Source organism: Gossypium hirsutum, chromosome D09 (genome assembly GCF_007990345.1).
Source record: "Gossypium hirsutum isolate 1008001.06 chromosome D09, Gossypium_hirsutum_v2.1, whole genome shotgun sequence".
Lineage (NCBI taxonomy): Eukaryota > Viridiplantae > Streptophyta > Magnoliopsida > Malvales > Malvaceae > Gossypium > Gossypium hirsutum.
The window spans coordinates 38,698,334-38,712,676 of NC_053445.1; the positions used below are offsets into that span (position 1 = coordinate 38,698,334).

The window sequence follows — 14,343 nt, forward strand, 5'->3', positions numbered from 1 at the left end:
AGGTAATGAATATCTAATCAAAGAATTTTCTCTTTCCAAATTTTATAATCATTAGCAGTTAAAATTGAGTATATCACATGGAAAATTCATAAGTTGCATTACTGCTTAAAAAATATATATTTATATCATAAAAATAATGAGGTAAATAAACATACGATATACAACATGCCTCAAAATATGAATAAAAGTTACTTATGGGCTACTTAAGCTTTATGATAAAACTATTCAATTAGATCCTTTTCCTTAACTCCTATTTTATTATTCCATCTAATTAGTGAGATAAAATTTATTATGTTTCACATGATTTACTTAACATATGATTTAAAAATAATCAACTTTTTAATTGTTCAATTATATTAACCACAAACAATCTAATTTTATACATAAAATATATCAACATATAATAAGGAGGCTTAAATAAAGCTTATGGACATAAATACGAGGATAACATCAAGATAGAAGCAAATTTTGGTTTTGAGATAACTCTAAATAAATTTTTATGTAAATTTTAACTAAATGTGAAAGAGAAATTTAACCTCTATGTTTAAATTTTTTAAAGCATATCAAAAGCTTAGTTGTAGGACTCCTTTTTTATAAACAAAACAGTTTATCATCCTTAATGTAAAAGTAAGAATGCCTTTAAACCAAATATCCTTAAGAAAGTATGATTTTTAAAATAAATGGTGTGGATTTAAATTGAGAAAGAATTGTCCCTCCTTTGGGTCGCTACCACCCCATTTGGTCTTTCAAGAGACGTTCACTAATTACACACTTGAAAGCTTTGGTTTAACAAATATTGTGAGTCCAGCATTCTTATAATTTTGTGTTATCCTAAAATATTCCAGTGAATCATATAAGAAATGATTTATTTTTATATTATTCAAGTTATAAATTACATAAAAAATCGAATCATTTAAATAATAATCATATCAAATTTACTAAAACTAAATGCAACACAAATATTGTTAAATGAAGGTAGAAATTAGAATGTTAAGCAAAAGCAGTGACTCTGAACATGTTTTTTTTTTTTTTTTGACATGATAAACTCGCAAGAAGAAAATAAAAAACCTTTGACTATGCTAACCAAATCATAGTTGAGAGGATAACACCACTTTAAACTTTTGATTTTGTTTGTTTAATCATCAACTTTTGTAATAAAAGGAAAAACTTGGAAAGGAGTGGAAGAGTCTGTTAATGGGGGTCCATTGGACATGATTCCCAAGCCTTTGTACCCTCCTACAAATACCCCCTTCCCGTTGCCACCATCAAACATCAATCCACACTCATTTTCCCTCCTCTAAACCCACCTTCTTCACTTCACTAATCTCATAATACAAGCAAAAGCACTCCTTCCGAGGTCTTGAAAGACCTCTGTTGGATGCTATTGCTAGTTATTTTCTCTTAAAACCAAACAACAAAAGGTAATTTCACCTATATCCATACATTGTAGAGATACGTGTATTTTGGTATATGCTGCTACATGCATGTTTCTTGGGAACTTGTTATTTGTTGTTTAGCTTTAGCTATTTCCTAAGCTGTTTTGTTTTGTTAAATGTGTAGATAAAAATTCCAGTACCAACTGCGTGGGTATTAATAGTTGGAGATGTCTGCCTCACTTAGCAAGAGCTTCCTATTATCTTCAGCTGAAGAGATCATGGATTCCAAGAAGCAAGGCATAGTATCCATTCTGGGATCGGATGCTGAGAGACCCACCAAAGCTACGTCACTTAGAAGAACTCTGTCTGCCGATATGTCGTCCCGGAAATGGCTGTCTCCCCTGAAAAAGAGTCCATCATCCCAAGAATTCCCTGTTCCTTCTTCATTTGAAGAAGAGGGGGAAAATGAAGCACCAGATCAATCCCATATCTGGGCTTCAATTCAACATGAAAAGAAGCAACCTCAAAACCCTTCCCAGTTCGATATATGGAGCTCAATCATATCACAAAAGGCTGAACAAGAGTCTTTCAAGTCTTCCCCACCTTATATTCACCCTCTTGTGAAACGATCCACCAGTTGTTTAAGCGAGAAAAGCCTTGAAATCTGCACTGAGAGCCTTGGTTCTGAGACTGGCTCTGATGGGTTCTCTTCAGAAACTGGTGAGGTGGAGGAAGATCAACATCTGCAACACCAAAAGCAAGAAACACTAGAACCCATGATGATGCCTTGTTTCCATGGTGAAAAGGCGACAACTGTGAAATACAGCTATGATGTTGGCAAGAAATCGCCAAACCCATCATTTCCACCGCCGATTCCTTCCCTTTCTGGCAAAGGTGGAGCATCGAGGCGCTTGAAGACTCATCGTGATAATGGTAAATTGGTTATTGAAGCTGTTTCAATGCCTTCATTGAACAACTTCCTAGCTCAACGCCAAGACGGCCGCCTTGTCCTCACTTTTGCCAATACCACTGCTCCTAGTGAAGCACCAGAAGAAGAAAGTAAGGAGGTAGGAGAGTTGGAAGAAGAGTTTGAAAACTTTGGAGAGAAAGAAAGTGAAATAGGCATTGATGATGATGATGATGGTGATGATGATGATGATGATGATGATGATGATGATGATGAAGGAGAGGAGGAAAGTGAGATTGGGCTGGCTCCTAAACTATCATGTGGAGCAATGAATGTGCATAGGTTAGCTGTAATGATGAACAAGCCCATATGGTTAGCAAATAGGAGGAACCCAACATGGCCTAAAAATTTTGACGAAATAGTCAATTTTGGAGAGGAAAGGGAAGGGAAAGTTGAGTCAAATAGCCCACCACCACTAGCACAGTCATTGCCACCACGTCCACCACCGTCCAAGGCTGCTGGAGAAGGAGCAGCTTCATCATTCAATGCTTATGAGTACTACTGGAGGAGGCCCAATCAGGGAATGTCAAAGACGGCAGCAGCAGTTGTTGACCCACTTGCTCAACAGTCACCACCAGGGAAGGACGATAGCAAGCTGCTTATCCTGACAAAGAATCTAATGGCTAATAAAGATCAACAACACTTGCAAGTGTTGGAAGGGAAGAAAGGTGATTACATTGTTCCTTTGTTAAAAGGCTGCAAGGAACCTAGGAGGTCCCTTCTGCTCTGGGAGCCCTATTCCATTGCCACTTCCTGATTACCCAAAAATACCATCTCCAAATTGTCCCTATTATTATTGTTATTACTTACTATTGATTACCCTTTCTTTTCTTTTTTTTTTCTCTCCTAGCTAATTTTTCCACATCCACTCGTTGAGAGTGATTGTGTAGTCAAAATTTCTAATAAAAGGATCTACGAAAAAGGAGAGAATACTTTTTTGGAAATTTTGGAAGATGAAATTTGGAATATATACTGGTAATTTTGTATAATTCTCTTTGCCTATTTGTAGCTAAAAGCGTCGTCTTTGGAATGGGTGGACTGTCTAGTCTGTTTCGTCTGTCTTCACAGAATGATGGGTTTAGACTTCATATATATGTTTTTCTTGGTTGAGCAAAATTCTTAGCCAATGGGGTCTCAGCATGAGTCATGGACGGCTTAACTGCTTTTGATTTTGGGGACATAATCATCTAGAAATTGATACGAGGCCTTGGCTTTGTTCCTCTAGGTTAAGGTTTTGAGTGTGATTGATATTCTTTCTTTTAAAGAAACCATTTAAAATAGTTTGTGTACAAAGTGTGTTTTTGACAATGATAGCCAGCTCTACAACAATTCCTTTGGTACAAGGAACCCAGGCTTTTCTTCAAGTATTAATGATATATAATACAAATAGTACATAAAATGTTCTTAAATTAATAATTAAATCAAAGTCAAGTTGAAACCCAATGAAGGGAAAATTCTTTTTCTTCAGACTCCTTTACCAGTAAAATAAATTCAAATACTAAAATTCGAACAAAATGACATCTTATAACTGCATAATCTAATCGTGACATTAAGCAAAACCTGGAATTGTGATTGCTAGATTTACAAATGAAAAGAGTGACAAATTTATGACCAAAACTTGTAAAATTTTCATGTTTGAACAACACTAGGTTTTCTTCACACAATCATTACATTGTACAGAGAAAAGAGAATTACACCAATCAACACTTCTTGATACAAGCAACGCCCAATATGATCCCTCATCATCATCACATAGTAAAAAATATTAGACCTAAAACAAGGACTAAAAAATATATATAACTAAATGTGAAAAGTACTCAACACTAGCAACCCATTTGAAGAAACCACCCGACTTCTACCTGGCTGTGCCTTCAATTTACAGAGGGAGAAGCCCAACTTGCAATTTTCAGCACACATATCCAAAAGGAAACCTACGCCGTGCACAATCTGCTTCTCTAACTTGTACCTTTCATACTACCACAGCACCTTGCAATCTGGTTCCCAAACTATGCATCTTTCATAATCTCAAGGCCTACCGTGTGCTGAAAACCGGCGAAAAACCAAAGTCAAAGCCTTCAAACTTTGTTACGAGAGAGATTACAAGTTTGGAAATGCCTGTATTTGGCATCATGGCCTTATACGGAACAGGGAATCACCATGTAGTAACATGAACCTGAAGGAGTATATGGAAAAAGATTTGGAAGGATCTATTATATACACGCGAGAGAGCCTCGATCATTTGCCACTTGAGGACGACCTCTAGTAGGTGTCGGAGGTCTGTTAGCATTCAACTCCTGATCCCATAGATGTAAAAAATATTAGTATAAGAAGCCATGCACGTGGTCCAAGCAAAAGAATGCAGAAATAACAAAAGACTAATTACTGCTAACAAAGGGAAAGAGGAAGCACCTGCATCCATGTATCTTCTATATGACGTTCCGGTGATGCTTCTGGAGATGACATTGCTGGGGGTAAAGGATGAATCAGCTTTGGAACTACCACGAGATCTCTACCCAAAACTAAGATAGCGCCAGCGTTATTTGCGGTGCCTGAAAAATCAAGCATGAAGCAAAATTTAAAGGTTAAATTGTCTGAACCTGACATATTGCATGTATAAGCATGGGTCAGGGACACACCACAATAATTGGTTGCCGAAAATAGAGTGATCAAATGTCCCTGGGCAAAGCGCTCAAAGCCATCCATAACACACTCGTGAGCACGAACAATTAACTGAAGATCATTATTATTGCAGAATTCCATAACACGATCAGGCTGCAACAGGAAAAACCATTTACATAAACGTAAAAAGGAAAATCAGCATCGAAACAATCAGAACAGACAGTTTTACTCAGAAATGACCTGCACAAGCAAGCAGGAAACAAAACAGAAGCAAATTTAAACAATATCTTGTGTCAAAAACTTTTAACTTTCAATGGTATGTTAAAGATACCATCATTTCCTTAAAGCTTTTTGTTTTGTGGGAGCATGTGTGAGAGAGAAAGGAAAGGGGAGAGAGTGAAGCAGTTTCATTCAGGCAGATGACCATGCAAGTACTTCCTCAAATATTGAAATCAATGAAACAAGCAGCTAGAAAGGACTTAAAACGCTGCAGTTAAACAACAGTTCTAAAGTAGCACACTCACCCCAAAAGTAACCAACCCTGGACCTCTAGCATTTGGTCGCAACCCTTCCACACTATCATTTTCTGTTGGATCAGACCTAGAATATAAAATGACAGTAAAATGTATCAGCAAATTAAAGGAATGAATACTACCATATTTCATGACTAAAATAAAACAGCAACATGCTCTGACCATAATAAATCCATAAGAACAATTGAGCCTGCTTCCATTGTAATGGGACGCTGTAGGTTCTCAATCTGTTCCACATGATTTATAGACCGACCAATGCCACCATGCATACAAATGATTTTCTTCTCAATTAGAGCTGCCAGAGGAAGCCAATTAAATAACCGGTTTACGCGATGCCATGCCCATATTCCATCTCTCTCACCCTGTTACACAAGCCAACGGAATTGGGACAAAAACATTATACAAAGCATGACTAACATCTTTCAAAAACAACGTAAAACAATACCATGCGCTCAATACACTCAATCCGGAAGCCAAAAAGTGCATTGATATCTGCAGCCTCATGATTTCCCCTAATTAAATGTACATTATGGGGATACTCAACCTGCAACATAACAGAATTATAGAAAAGCTTGGCTTATCACAAATTTCAAAAGAAAGTAAAAGTGAGCATGAGAAGATAATCAAAGCACCAAATTTCTAAATTTACCTTCAATGCAAGCAGAAGAGTAATGGTCTCCAAGCTGTGTTGGCCCCGGTCCACATAATCTCCTAAGAAGAGATAATCGATATATCTGATAGTAATTTATACCAAACAAATATCAAGTAAATAAAATGTCAAATTTAAAAATGAGATGCAATACAGCACATGCAGATTACACCTAAGACAGTCAATTGAAAATTTGCTAGTGAAGAGCCCTCAGAAAACACTAATTTTTAGCCAAACACTTACGCAATGTCCCCAGCTGTTGAAGGCGCACCATATTCATCAAAAAGGCGCATAAGATCCCCAAATTGTCCATGTAGATCACCAAAAATCTTAATAGGAGCTTTCAGCTGTAAAACAGTTGGTTCGGCAGCAAATATTTTTTCGGCACTTTCACAGAGATCTGCTATTTCATTGCAATCTAAGAAAAACTGTCGACGAACTGGAGGTTTCCAACCACGAGGCTTCAAAAGATGTGCAATGACCTGGACAAAGTGACATATAGACACTTCATTATAGTTGAGCAAATGAATCTTTTCAAGATTCTAGAGGGAAGCATTTTGACAGATATAACAGGGGCACAAATGCAAGACTAAGCGAAACTTCTATCCACACTAACATTGATCAGTATATCAATGACCAACTGCTGAAAAAAAAGCTGAGCTTCAACATATAGGAATTATTGGCCACATTATTCAACTTCGGTATTCAAGAAAAAATGGATTTTTCCAATTTGAACAAGAGAAATCTCTAGGAGGAATTCTCTCCAAGCCACTTATAGTACTAACAGAAGCAATTTATTATAAAATCAATAACCAACTTTTTAATGCTGAAGTGCATTGGTGAAGATTGCAAAGCAATGACAATTCTGTAATGGCATGGAAAGCATGGTAATGAAATATGGCCCACAAATAATCACAAAGTAAACAATTTGTAGCTTTTCAAGCTTTTCCTTTCCCTTTCCTTTTATATCATAATTGAAGCTAAGTTGATTAAAAAGCTAAGGAGATTTCTTTGAGAGCTTTGAGATATATAGTTCCTTCTGTAAATCAAGATGTATAGCTTTTCAGGCTTTTTCTTCTTTCCGCCTTTCTAAGTTGCATCAAGACCTCAGGAACAATACAGAACACATATACATATGAGGATAATAAATGTGAACCCACAAGGATAAAATAAGGGAGAATTCTGTCATCTTCAAATGAGAGTTCAATAATAAAATACTGTTGTCCTAGATTTATCAAGTGCCATAAATAAAACTGATCCATCTTAACTCAAATAAACTAAAATCAATCTCATTGAAATAAAGTAAATGCTATAACAAAATCTTAATCCATAAAAAACAATTCAAATAGAAAGAAATTATTCTTGAGTGCTAGTGTTTGGGGTTTAGCGAACAGCCACGAAGATCCTGCTTTTACTATTCAATTCTACCCTTCTCATTTGCAGACACATGAACCATTACCTCTAAAATACAGATGCTGCTTTATAATACAAAAAATGAGGATATTAGTACCTTTTTGGGGACACTATTGATTGACATCTGCCTATCTAATAGTTTCCTTGCTGCAGTTGCACTCTCAGGAGTCCCATAGCTAACCCGCCTGCCTTCATTTTCAAATTGGTCAATAGAAAGCTGTCTTACCATCCCACCTAAAGCTCCACCGGTCTCTGCAGCCACAACCACCTATTGGCATAAAGGAAACATTAGACAAACTCATAGGTACAAAACAATGCCAAATGACCTAAAACAGTATCATGTCAATCAAATTTTCAGATACTGACAGCTCTGTGGTGAAGCCGAACTCCAGCTGGAGTAACATTATTTGACCCAGAAGAATCAGGTATTTTAATCAAGGTAGACATTTGTTTTCCACTAGGTGTAGCCTCTGCCCCTCGATCCCTATCAGGAAGTTCAACTTCTCCATTAACTTGTCGTGCCTTGGCAGCAGCCAATGTGGCACTAATAGCCTCAGCTTCAGCAGCCGCGGCCTCAACTAAATACTCAACACCTTTGCTCATTCTCCTGCAAGATAAACCACATTGTATTCATTGAGGTTGCTTACGCATTTTATAGCCAATAAATAATACCCCCAAAAAGTTACAGTGGTTGCTTACCGGGATCCTTGAAGCATGGCATTTTCAGTGCTTATGTCGGTATACATATCCCCATTTACAGGGGGAGCAACTGGACTTCCCAGCACAACTGCTCCATCAGGAGCTGCTTCAGGCATTGTTTGCCTTTCTCTTTCATCACCAAAACCATACCTTCCAGGTAACCGCCCTGCATTCACATTAGAAGCAGCTGCTGCAGCCGCAGCATGTGAAGCTGCTGCTGTTGTCTCAGCAGCAGCCAGGTCTTCAGCAACAAGCAAGTCATCAAGCAACACACCTACAGCATAAATAAATCATATTACCGCAGTACTAGAATTACCAAATACAGATTCTCTTCTGAATAAGCATTAAGCACCAAAAAGTAGCTGCAGCTCAAACTCCATGATACATTAAAAGAACTTAAAGTTTCAAGGAAGTAAATTTCTCTAATTCCCAAGACAAAAGAAGAATTGAAACTTTTATAGTCTCTCCTATAACTAATGTTATATACAACAAAGTGAAGAATGTACATTTTGAATTAGGACAATGAGCAGACAACAAAAACCAAAATTCATTCTTCAACGATTTTAAACAACCAAATTTTGATCTCATGAAGTGAGGAAGAACCAAGGCCTACAATATTAACTGACAAGCCTTGGGTGACCTCAGTCTAGATTTATCAGAAAATGCAGTTATAAAGAGAAACTGTAATTATGTATAGGATATATAATAATGGCATACAAATCTAATAGGTAACTGATAACTCCAAGCCGAGGCTAGAACAAAAAGCATACATGCATATTTTAGGGGGGGGGGGGGAAGGCTATCTTACCACCACGTAAACCACCATAAATAAATATTAAGTCACCAACAGCAGCAGCTGCATGTCTGCAGCGCCTTGTCAACTCAACAGAAGCATCTCCTCCAGCAGCATCTGCACTGTATCTGCCTGTCCTCGGACTAGTAACAACAGATTTTGTATCACACCAAACTCCCGCAGCAGTATCCAACACTATCAGAAATGGGAATAAGTTGGGAACAGGAAAACCCCAAGTTTTACGTTGAATAAATGTGAGATCAGAGAAAGGATTGACAGCTTTAAGAGATAGTTTGTTCCCTACTTTATGCACTACCATTGCATCACTTTTTTTCCAGTAGAGAGAATAACCTATATTTGGGGAAGTTTATAACAGATTTTACCTGAAAAAACTACTTTTAAACCTTAAGATTTTACAAACTGATATTTGACACAAACCATACAAACCACTAGCACAGTACATATAATAAATTAGTCATGACACAAGAAAAAAAAAACACCAAGACCAAGCACCTGCAACACTTGACGAGTCTTCAACCATGCGTCCACCACCAAGTGCCCCACCAGAAACATGGAGCCTTGCATTGACAAAGACCTAGAAACACAGCACGTGCATCTGATTCATCTAGCCAGAAAAAGTCATGAATTGAACTGAACTATAAAAAATGAGCACAATAAAAGAAAAACTCACAGCAGCATGTTGATATCTTGGTGATGGTGAGACACCCGGAGCAATTGCCCATTCCCATCGACCATCCCTGTGTTTTGCAAGTCCATATGCACTAGCCAATGGCTGAGAAAAGAAGCATGAAGAGAGAACAGATTGAGCAAACCCAATGGTACAAAGGTATGTATGCATATCAAAACAAAAAGGACAAAATTATGATACCATTTACATGCATCTCAGATCAATCTTTAAAATATCTCCATTGCTATTATTTTCAAATTCATTAGAAATCATTAAAATGCCTCTCTCTCCCTATCTAGACAGACAAATATAAATTTCAAATCAGTGCCAACATTTATAAAGATGTATTGAAATTTTACCCCAACTAAACATGGAAAACCTGCCCTAAAGCAAATAAAAAATCAAAGATAAAACCAGAGACTACAACATCTTGCGCCATATTGTTCAGAAAACAATACATATATACATACATGTCTATATTAGGCCATACATTTACTAATCTAAACACCATTTGGTGCAGACTTCTAAACTCACCACACTGTTAGCATCCCTCCCTCCACAGAGCAGAAGGAGACCATCTGATCGTGCACTTGCAGTAGCATACCTATTTAAACAGAAATTGTCAACAAGGAATTAGTTTAAAATTGCCTACATAAATCATCAAAAAAAAAAAAAAAACAGCAACAATAATCATGTAGATGCTAGCTTGAAATCATTGTTTCGGAGAGTATAAGCAAGACTACGAGCTTTAATATACAACATTATCAATAAAGTTATAAAATACCAGAAGAGGAAATAAATATAGATACATCAATAGTCACCATGTCCAACTGCATCTATTTTGAAAGATAAGCATAGCAATACAGTATCATTTAGGTTCATGTCTTGCATACAGCTTCTAAGAGACCCAAAACTATAAAAATAGAACAGACCATGTAATCTAAGGTTAGTTTTGGCACACTACCACAAGTCAGTTCTGTGTGTGTATGTGAGAGAGAGAGAGAGAGATTACATGCATGGAGGTGGGCCTTCCCCTTCAGGTTCCAATTTACGCCATTCATAAGGCTTGGCAGCAGTATCCAGGGCCCATACATCAGCCAAAGGTCGTTTTCCTAGAAATGATGCACATCGTTCAGAAAAGAATTCACTTGAAAATCTAAATACATTTAAATAAAAATTAAAAGAAATTTCCATGATAATTTTAAGAAAATGCAAGCAAGAAAAACAGAATAACAGATTACTTACCATCATTTCCACCAATAGCCATGAGATACCTTTGTCCCACCAAAGCCATCACATGTCCATAACGTGGCCCTGGTCCAGGGCCTTGCACAACAACCCTGAAGTACAATGAAAAGTCATATCAATAACCAACCATAACAATATAAATAAGGTGCAAACACATGCATCCTTCAAGACCAAACCTATGCCACCGTGGTCGCTGCTGTGTGAGATCAAGAACGTGAAGGTCCTCAGCAGACAAACCAGCTGGACCAATTCCACCCTAAGTCAAAATAAAAACTTCACATGAGGAATTACTAACAGCAGAGGGAAGAAACTTGAATAAATAAAAACATTGTAAACCAAAAAAAAAAAAAGGATTTATGATAAGACACAGTGTGCTCTAACCTGAATAACAACCATAGTTCCCACAGCAGTTGCCACATGAGCTGCCCTTGGTGTAGGTGGCTCTCCAAAGGGCGTGATCCTGTGAGATTACATAACGAGTCAAGTGGATATCAGGAATGCAGAACAGCAGTAATGAACCCTTAGTCCTAGGCTTACCTAGACCATTTATTACTTAACACATCATAACAGTGCACATCAGCAGTGGCACCTGCTAGTCCTGAAATTTAATAGAAACAAAAAGAAGTTTAGACCATGAACATCATCCAACACAAAAGAGAAAAATTCTAAAGAATTATTTCTGAAAAGAGGGATAGGGGCAAAAACAACCATCCTTGACATTCCATATGTTGCAGATTTGTTGGGGGATTAAGCCAAATAAAGGTCCTACTTATGCATTATTACTTGAAAATTGATCAAACATCCTTGATTATTTTACCACTCAAAACTTAAAATGAAGCCTGATATTTAAACTTCAATCATCCTAAGCATATGCACAATATGATGATTATTTCAAAAGAATGAAGATATTATTTTTCTTAGTTAGTGGAGCATGAATTATAAAAAATAAATAAATAAATAAAGAAGAAGAAGCGTGACTATTTCAAAAGGACAAATTGGAACATTAATCGTAACAGCAGGAAAATTTAGGCATAGTGCTTTCTGAATAAAGAAGTTTCTATTTGCAACTTAAGGTAAACCAGAATATTTAAAACTGTAAGCTAAAAACAGTCATATTGCTAGTTTAACTTTGAAAAAAGGTAAGAAATCTAAAAAAAATCAGCGTCCAAAATAGCACCAGAAAACAACTTTAAAGGGTTTTGGGAGCAGGCATGGAAAGAAAAAAAGGAGGGCAGGGAGAGTGCAAACTCCAGAATACAAAACTGAAAATATTGAAACATCAATTTCACACAAGGTTCAAGAGGAAAGGAATATACTTCTAGCCTTCCATCAATCCATAAGACAAAATCATAGGCATTTTGAATTGTACAAAACCCAAAGAATGCAATGTTCAGATGCCACCTCCATAATTCCAAGCTACAGATGGTTTTAAAATTCATTTAACTTGGTATTAGCGAAGAACCTAAAAGATTATCACACTACATCTATTCTGTAAAAAAAAAAATCAGCCTTCTTGCAGTGGCACCCCCTTTAGAGTTTTCTTTCTTTCTTTCCAGAAAAAAAGAAAAGAACTTTACTCTTTAGAGTAGTTCCTTCCTCCCCAAACCAATAAAAGGAGAAAACAGTTATTTACCCTAATACAAACAGCAGCTGAGTAATTTGGCCTAGTATTAAGTTAGGGTTTCTCACCAAATATGAATTGCTGAAGCAATAATTTCTGGGTCTAAACTCTAAAGAATACGCATCTTAAATCCTCTAAGGTTCTCACAAATATGTGGACACCTATAGGCTATGGCCAAATTTCTTTGCATCTTAAATAACTTAAACCACAGAAAATTTTAAGGGTTTCTTAGACATCACATCAAAAATGGAAGAAAATATAAATAACTTACTGATGCCAGCGCTTCCAGCCGACGATGGAGTCCCAGAAGCAGCAGAATTCCCTTCCAGTGCCGTGGCGCCACCAAATAAAATCAACCTGGGCCCAATATACCCAGGCGTCCCTTCTTCCCCCACAGCTGCCACAGCCGTTAGAGTATGCCCACACCTAGGACCTGGCCCGTCTTCTTTCTTCTCAATAATCGCATTAACCACCGAATAAGTGGGCGCCCATCTTGGCCCAACCACCGGCGTTTGCGGCTGTCCCTGAGTAGCAGGTGGGGCAGCAGCAGACTGTTGTTGCGCCGAAGTGGGTGCAGATCCAACAGGTCCCGGTGGCGAAGCCTGGTTCTCTAGTTGCTGGTTTTGTTGCTGTTGCTCCCTCTCCATCGGCGCTGAAGATTGAGAAGCTCCGTTTTGATTCTGATCGTGGTCAGTCTCAGGAACCATCGACAAATCCACATCCATTTCTTTAACGTTCCCAAATTAAGCCCTAGGTTCAACAAATCGTAAATAAACTAGGCACACTATCTTTCCTTAACGCTATTGCACTTTCATTGGCAGTGTAAGCTTGAGCTTGAAATTTTACTGCGACTTAATAGAAGAATGCCAACGAAAGCGAAAGACCTGCGATTGTAAGTCGACAAAGCGAAAGCCCTAACTACTTTTCCAATGGCTTTCACTCGCAAAACAAGCCACCCACGCGGGCAAGAACACCGCCGGCTCCCTCCTGAGATGGAAAGGTCTTTCCCCGGAGGTGATCGATTAGTACTAGAAGGTTAAGGTTAAGATGAAGAAAGAGCTAAACAAGCAAAATTCAAAATTATAAAACCCTCAATCGAGGCAAATCGAGATCTTCAACCTAAAATCAGAGCAAATTCGATTTTTCCGATCAACATTTTTCGAAAACCCTAGCTCAGATCGTGAATTAACCACCTCGTTAGAAAATTCCACAAACACTTTCCAGGAAAAATTAGTTATAATTCCAGGAAATAGAGGGAAAATTGAATGGAGAAAAGAAAAAAAAGAAGGGTGATAATCTCAAAGCCTTTTTAACAACAAAGAGAGGAAAATTAATGATCTCATTTTCTCTCTCTAGAATGTGTTATGTTATGTAAGCGTAACTCACTCTGTTCTTTTTCGTAAAAATAAAGTTGATTTTTATTTATTAATTGTTTCTATCTTTTACCGGAGCAGCCGGTAAAGGGACTTATCCAAGGAGGAGAGTGGGCGCCGTCTTAGAGGGGGATAATGACGGCGGAGAAAAGGTAAGGGGTAACCGGAAAGGGGGTTAACATATAACGGTGATTACCGATTCCTATTTGCAAGGAGGTGTGCCTTTTGCCACCTATTATGGAGGAATTCATAAACCACGCGCAATGTTACGCCTGGTTTTCCACGCGCAAGGCTAGATTAGGCGACACGTGGAAGTAGGAATTCCAGTCTCAAAATAAGGTATTTATTGTTTTAGGGTTCTTCT

The 14,343-nt window shown here is 37.6% G+C and overlaps 2 protein-coding genes across 3 annotated transcripts; one reads left to right on the top strand and one right to left on the bottom strand.

The window, feature by feature from the left end:
- Window positions 1-1,267: 1,267 nt before the first annotated feature.
- LOC107900655 (protein FAF-like, chloroplastic) lies at window positions 1,268-3,332 on the top strand. Its single transcript, XM_016826359.2, has 2 exons — window positions 1,268-1,421; window positions 1,561-3,332. Exon 2 carries the CDS (start codon window positions 1,604-1,606, stop codon window positions 3,098-3,100), a length of 1,497 nt encoding a protein of 498 aa, XP_016681848.2. The 5' UTR covers window positions 1,268-1,421; window positions 1,561-1,603; the 3' UTR covers window positions 3,101-3,332.
- Window positions 3,333-3,892: 560 nt separating this feature from the next.
- LOC107900551 (serine/threonine-protein phosphatase BSL3) lies at window positions 3,893-14,098 on the bottom strand. 2 transcript variants are annotated; one of them, XR_001684985.2, is made up of 22 exons: window positions 12,878-14,098; window positions 11,523-11,583; window positions 11,367-11,445; window positions 11,162-11,241; window positions 10,983-11,077; window positions 10,750-10,849; window positions 10,272-10,341; window positions 9,741-9,842; window positions 9,563-9,644; window positions 9,065-9,244; window positions 8,257-8,530; window positions 7,924-8,164; window positions 7,655-7,825; window positions 6,388-6,626; window positions 6,145-6,229; window positions 5,941-6,039; window positions 5,658-5,857; window positions 5,487-5,562; window positions 4,980-5,115; window positions 4,753-4,892; window positions 4,500-4,637; window positions 3,893-4,385 (listed from the first exon to the last, which is right to left on the bottom strand). XR_001684985.2 is itself a non-coding variant. In XM_016826219.2 (21 exons), the coding sequence occupies exons 1-21, from the start codon at window positions 13,329-13,331 to the stop codon at window positions 4,554-4,556; spliced, it is 3,048 nt and encodes a 1,015-aa protein (XP_016681708.2). In that variant the 5' UTR covers window positions 13,332-14,097; the 3' UTR covers window positions 3,893-4,553. The 2 variants fall into 2 exon arrangements, 1 of the variants encoding a protein (XP_016681708.2); XM_016826219.2 differs by having other exon boundaries at window positions 3,893-4,637; window positions 12,878-14,097.
- Between the last annotated feature and the right edge of the window lie 245 nt (window positions 14,099-14,343).

Bases quoted from the DNA above. Each gene is read 5' to 3' on its own strand.
- LOC107900551 (XM_016826219.2), bottom strand. From the start codon at position 13,331: ATGGATGTGGATTTGTCGATGGTTCCTGAGACTGACCACGATCAGAAT. The intron at 11,446-11,522 runs GTAAGCCTAGGA...GTAATCTCACAG, and splicing joins TTAAGTAATAAATGGTCTAG to GATCACGCCCTTTGGAGAGC. The intron at 5,858-5,940 runs GTATTGTTTTAC...CTTGTGTAACAG, and splicing joins TTGAGTGTATTGAGCGCATG to GGTGAGAGAGATGGAATATG.
- LOC107900655 (XM_016826359.2), top strand. From the start codon at position 1,604: ATGTCTGCCTCACTTAGCAAGAGCTTCCTATTATCTTCAGCTGAAGAG.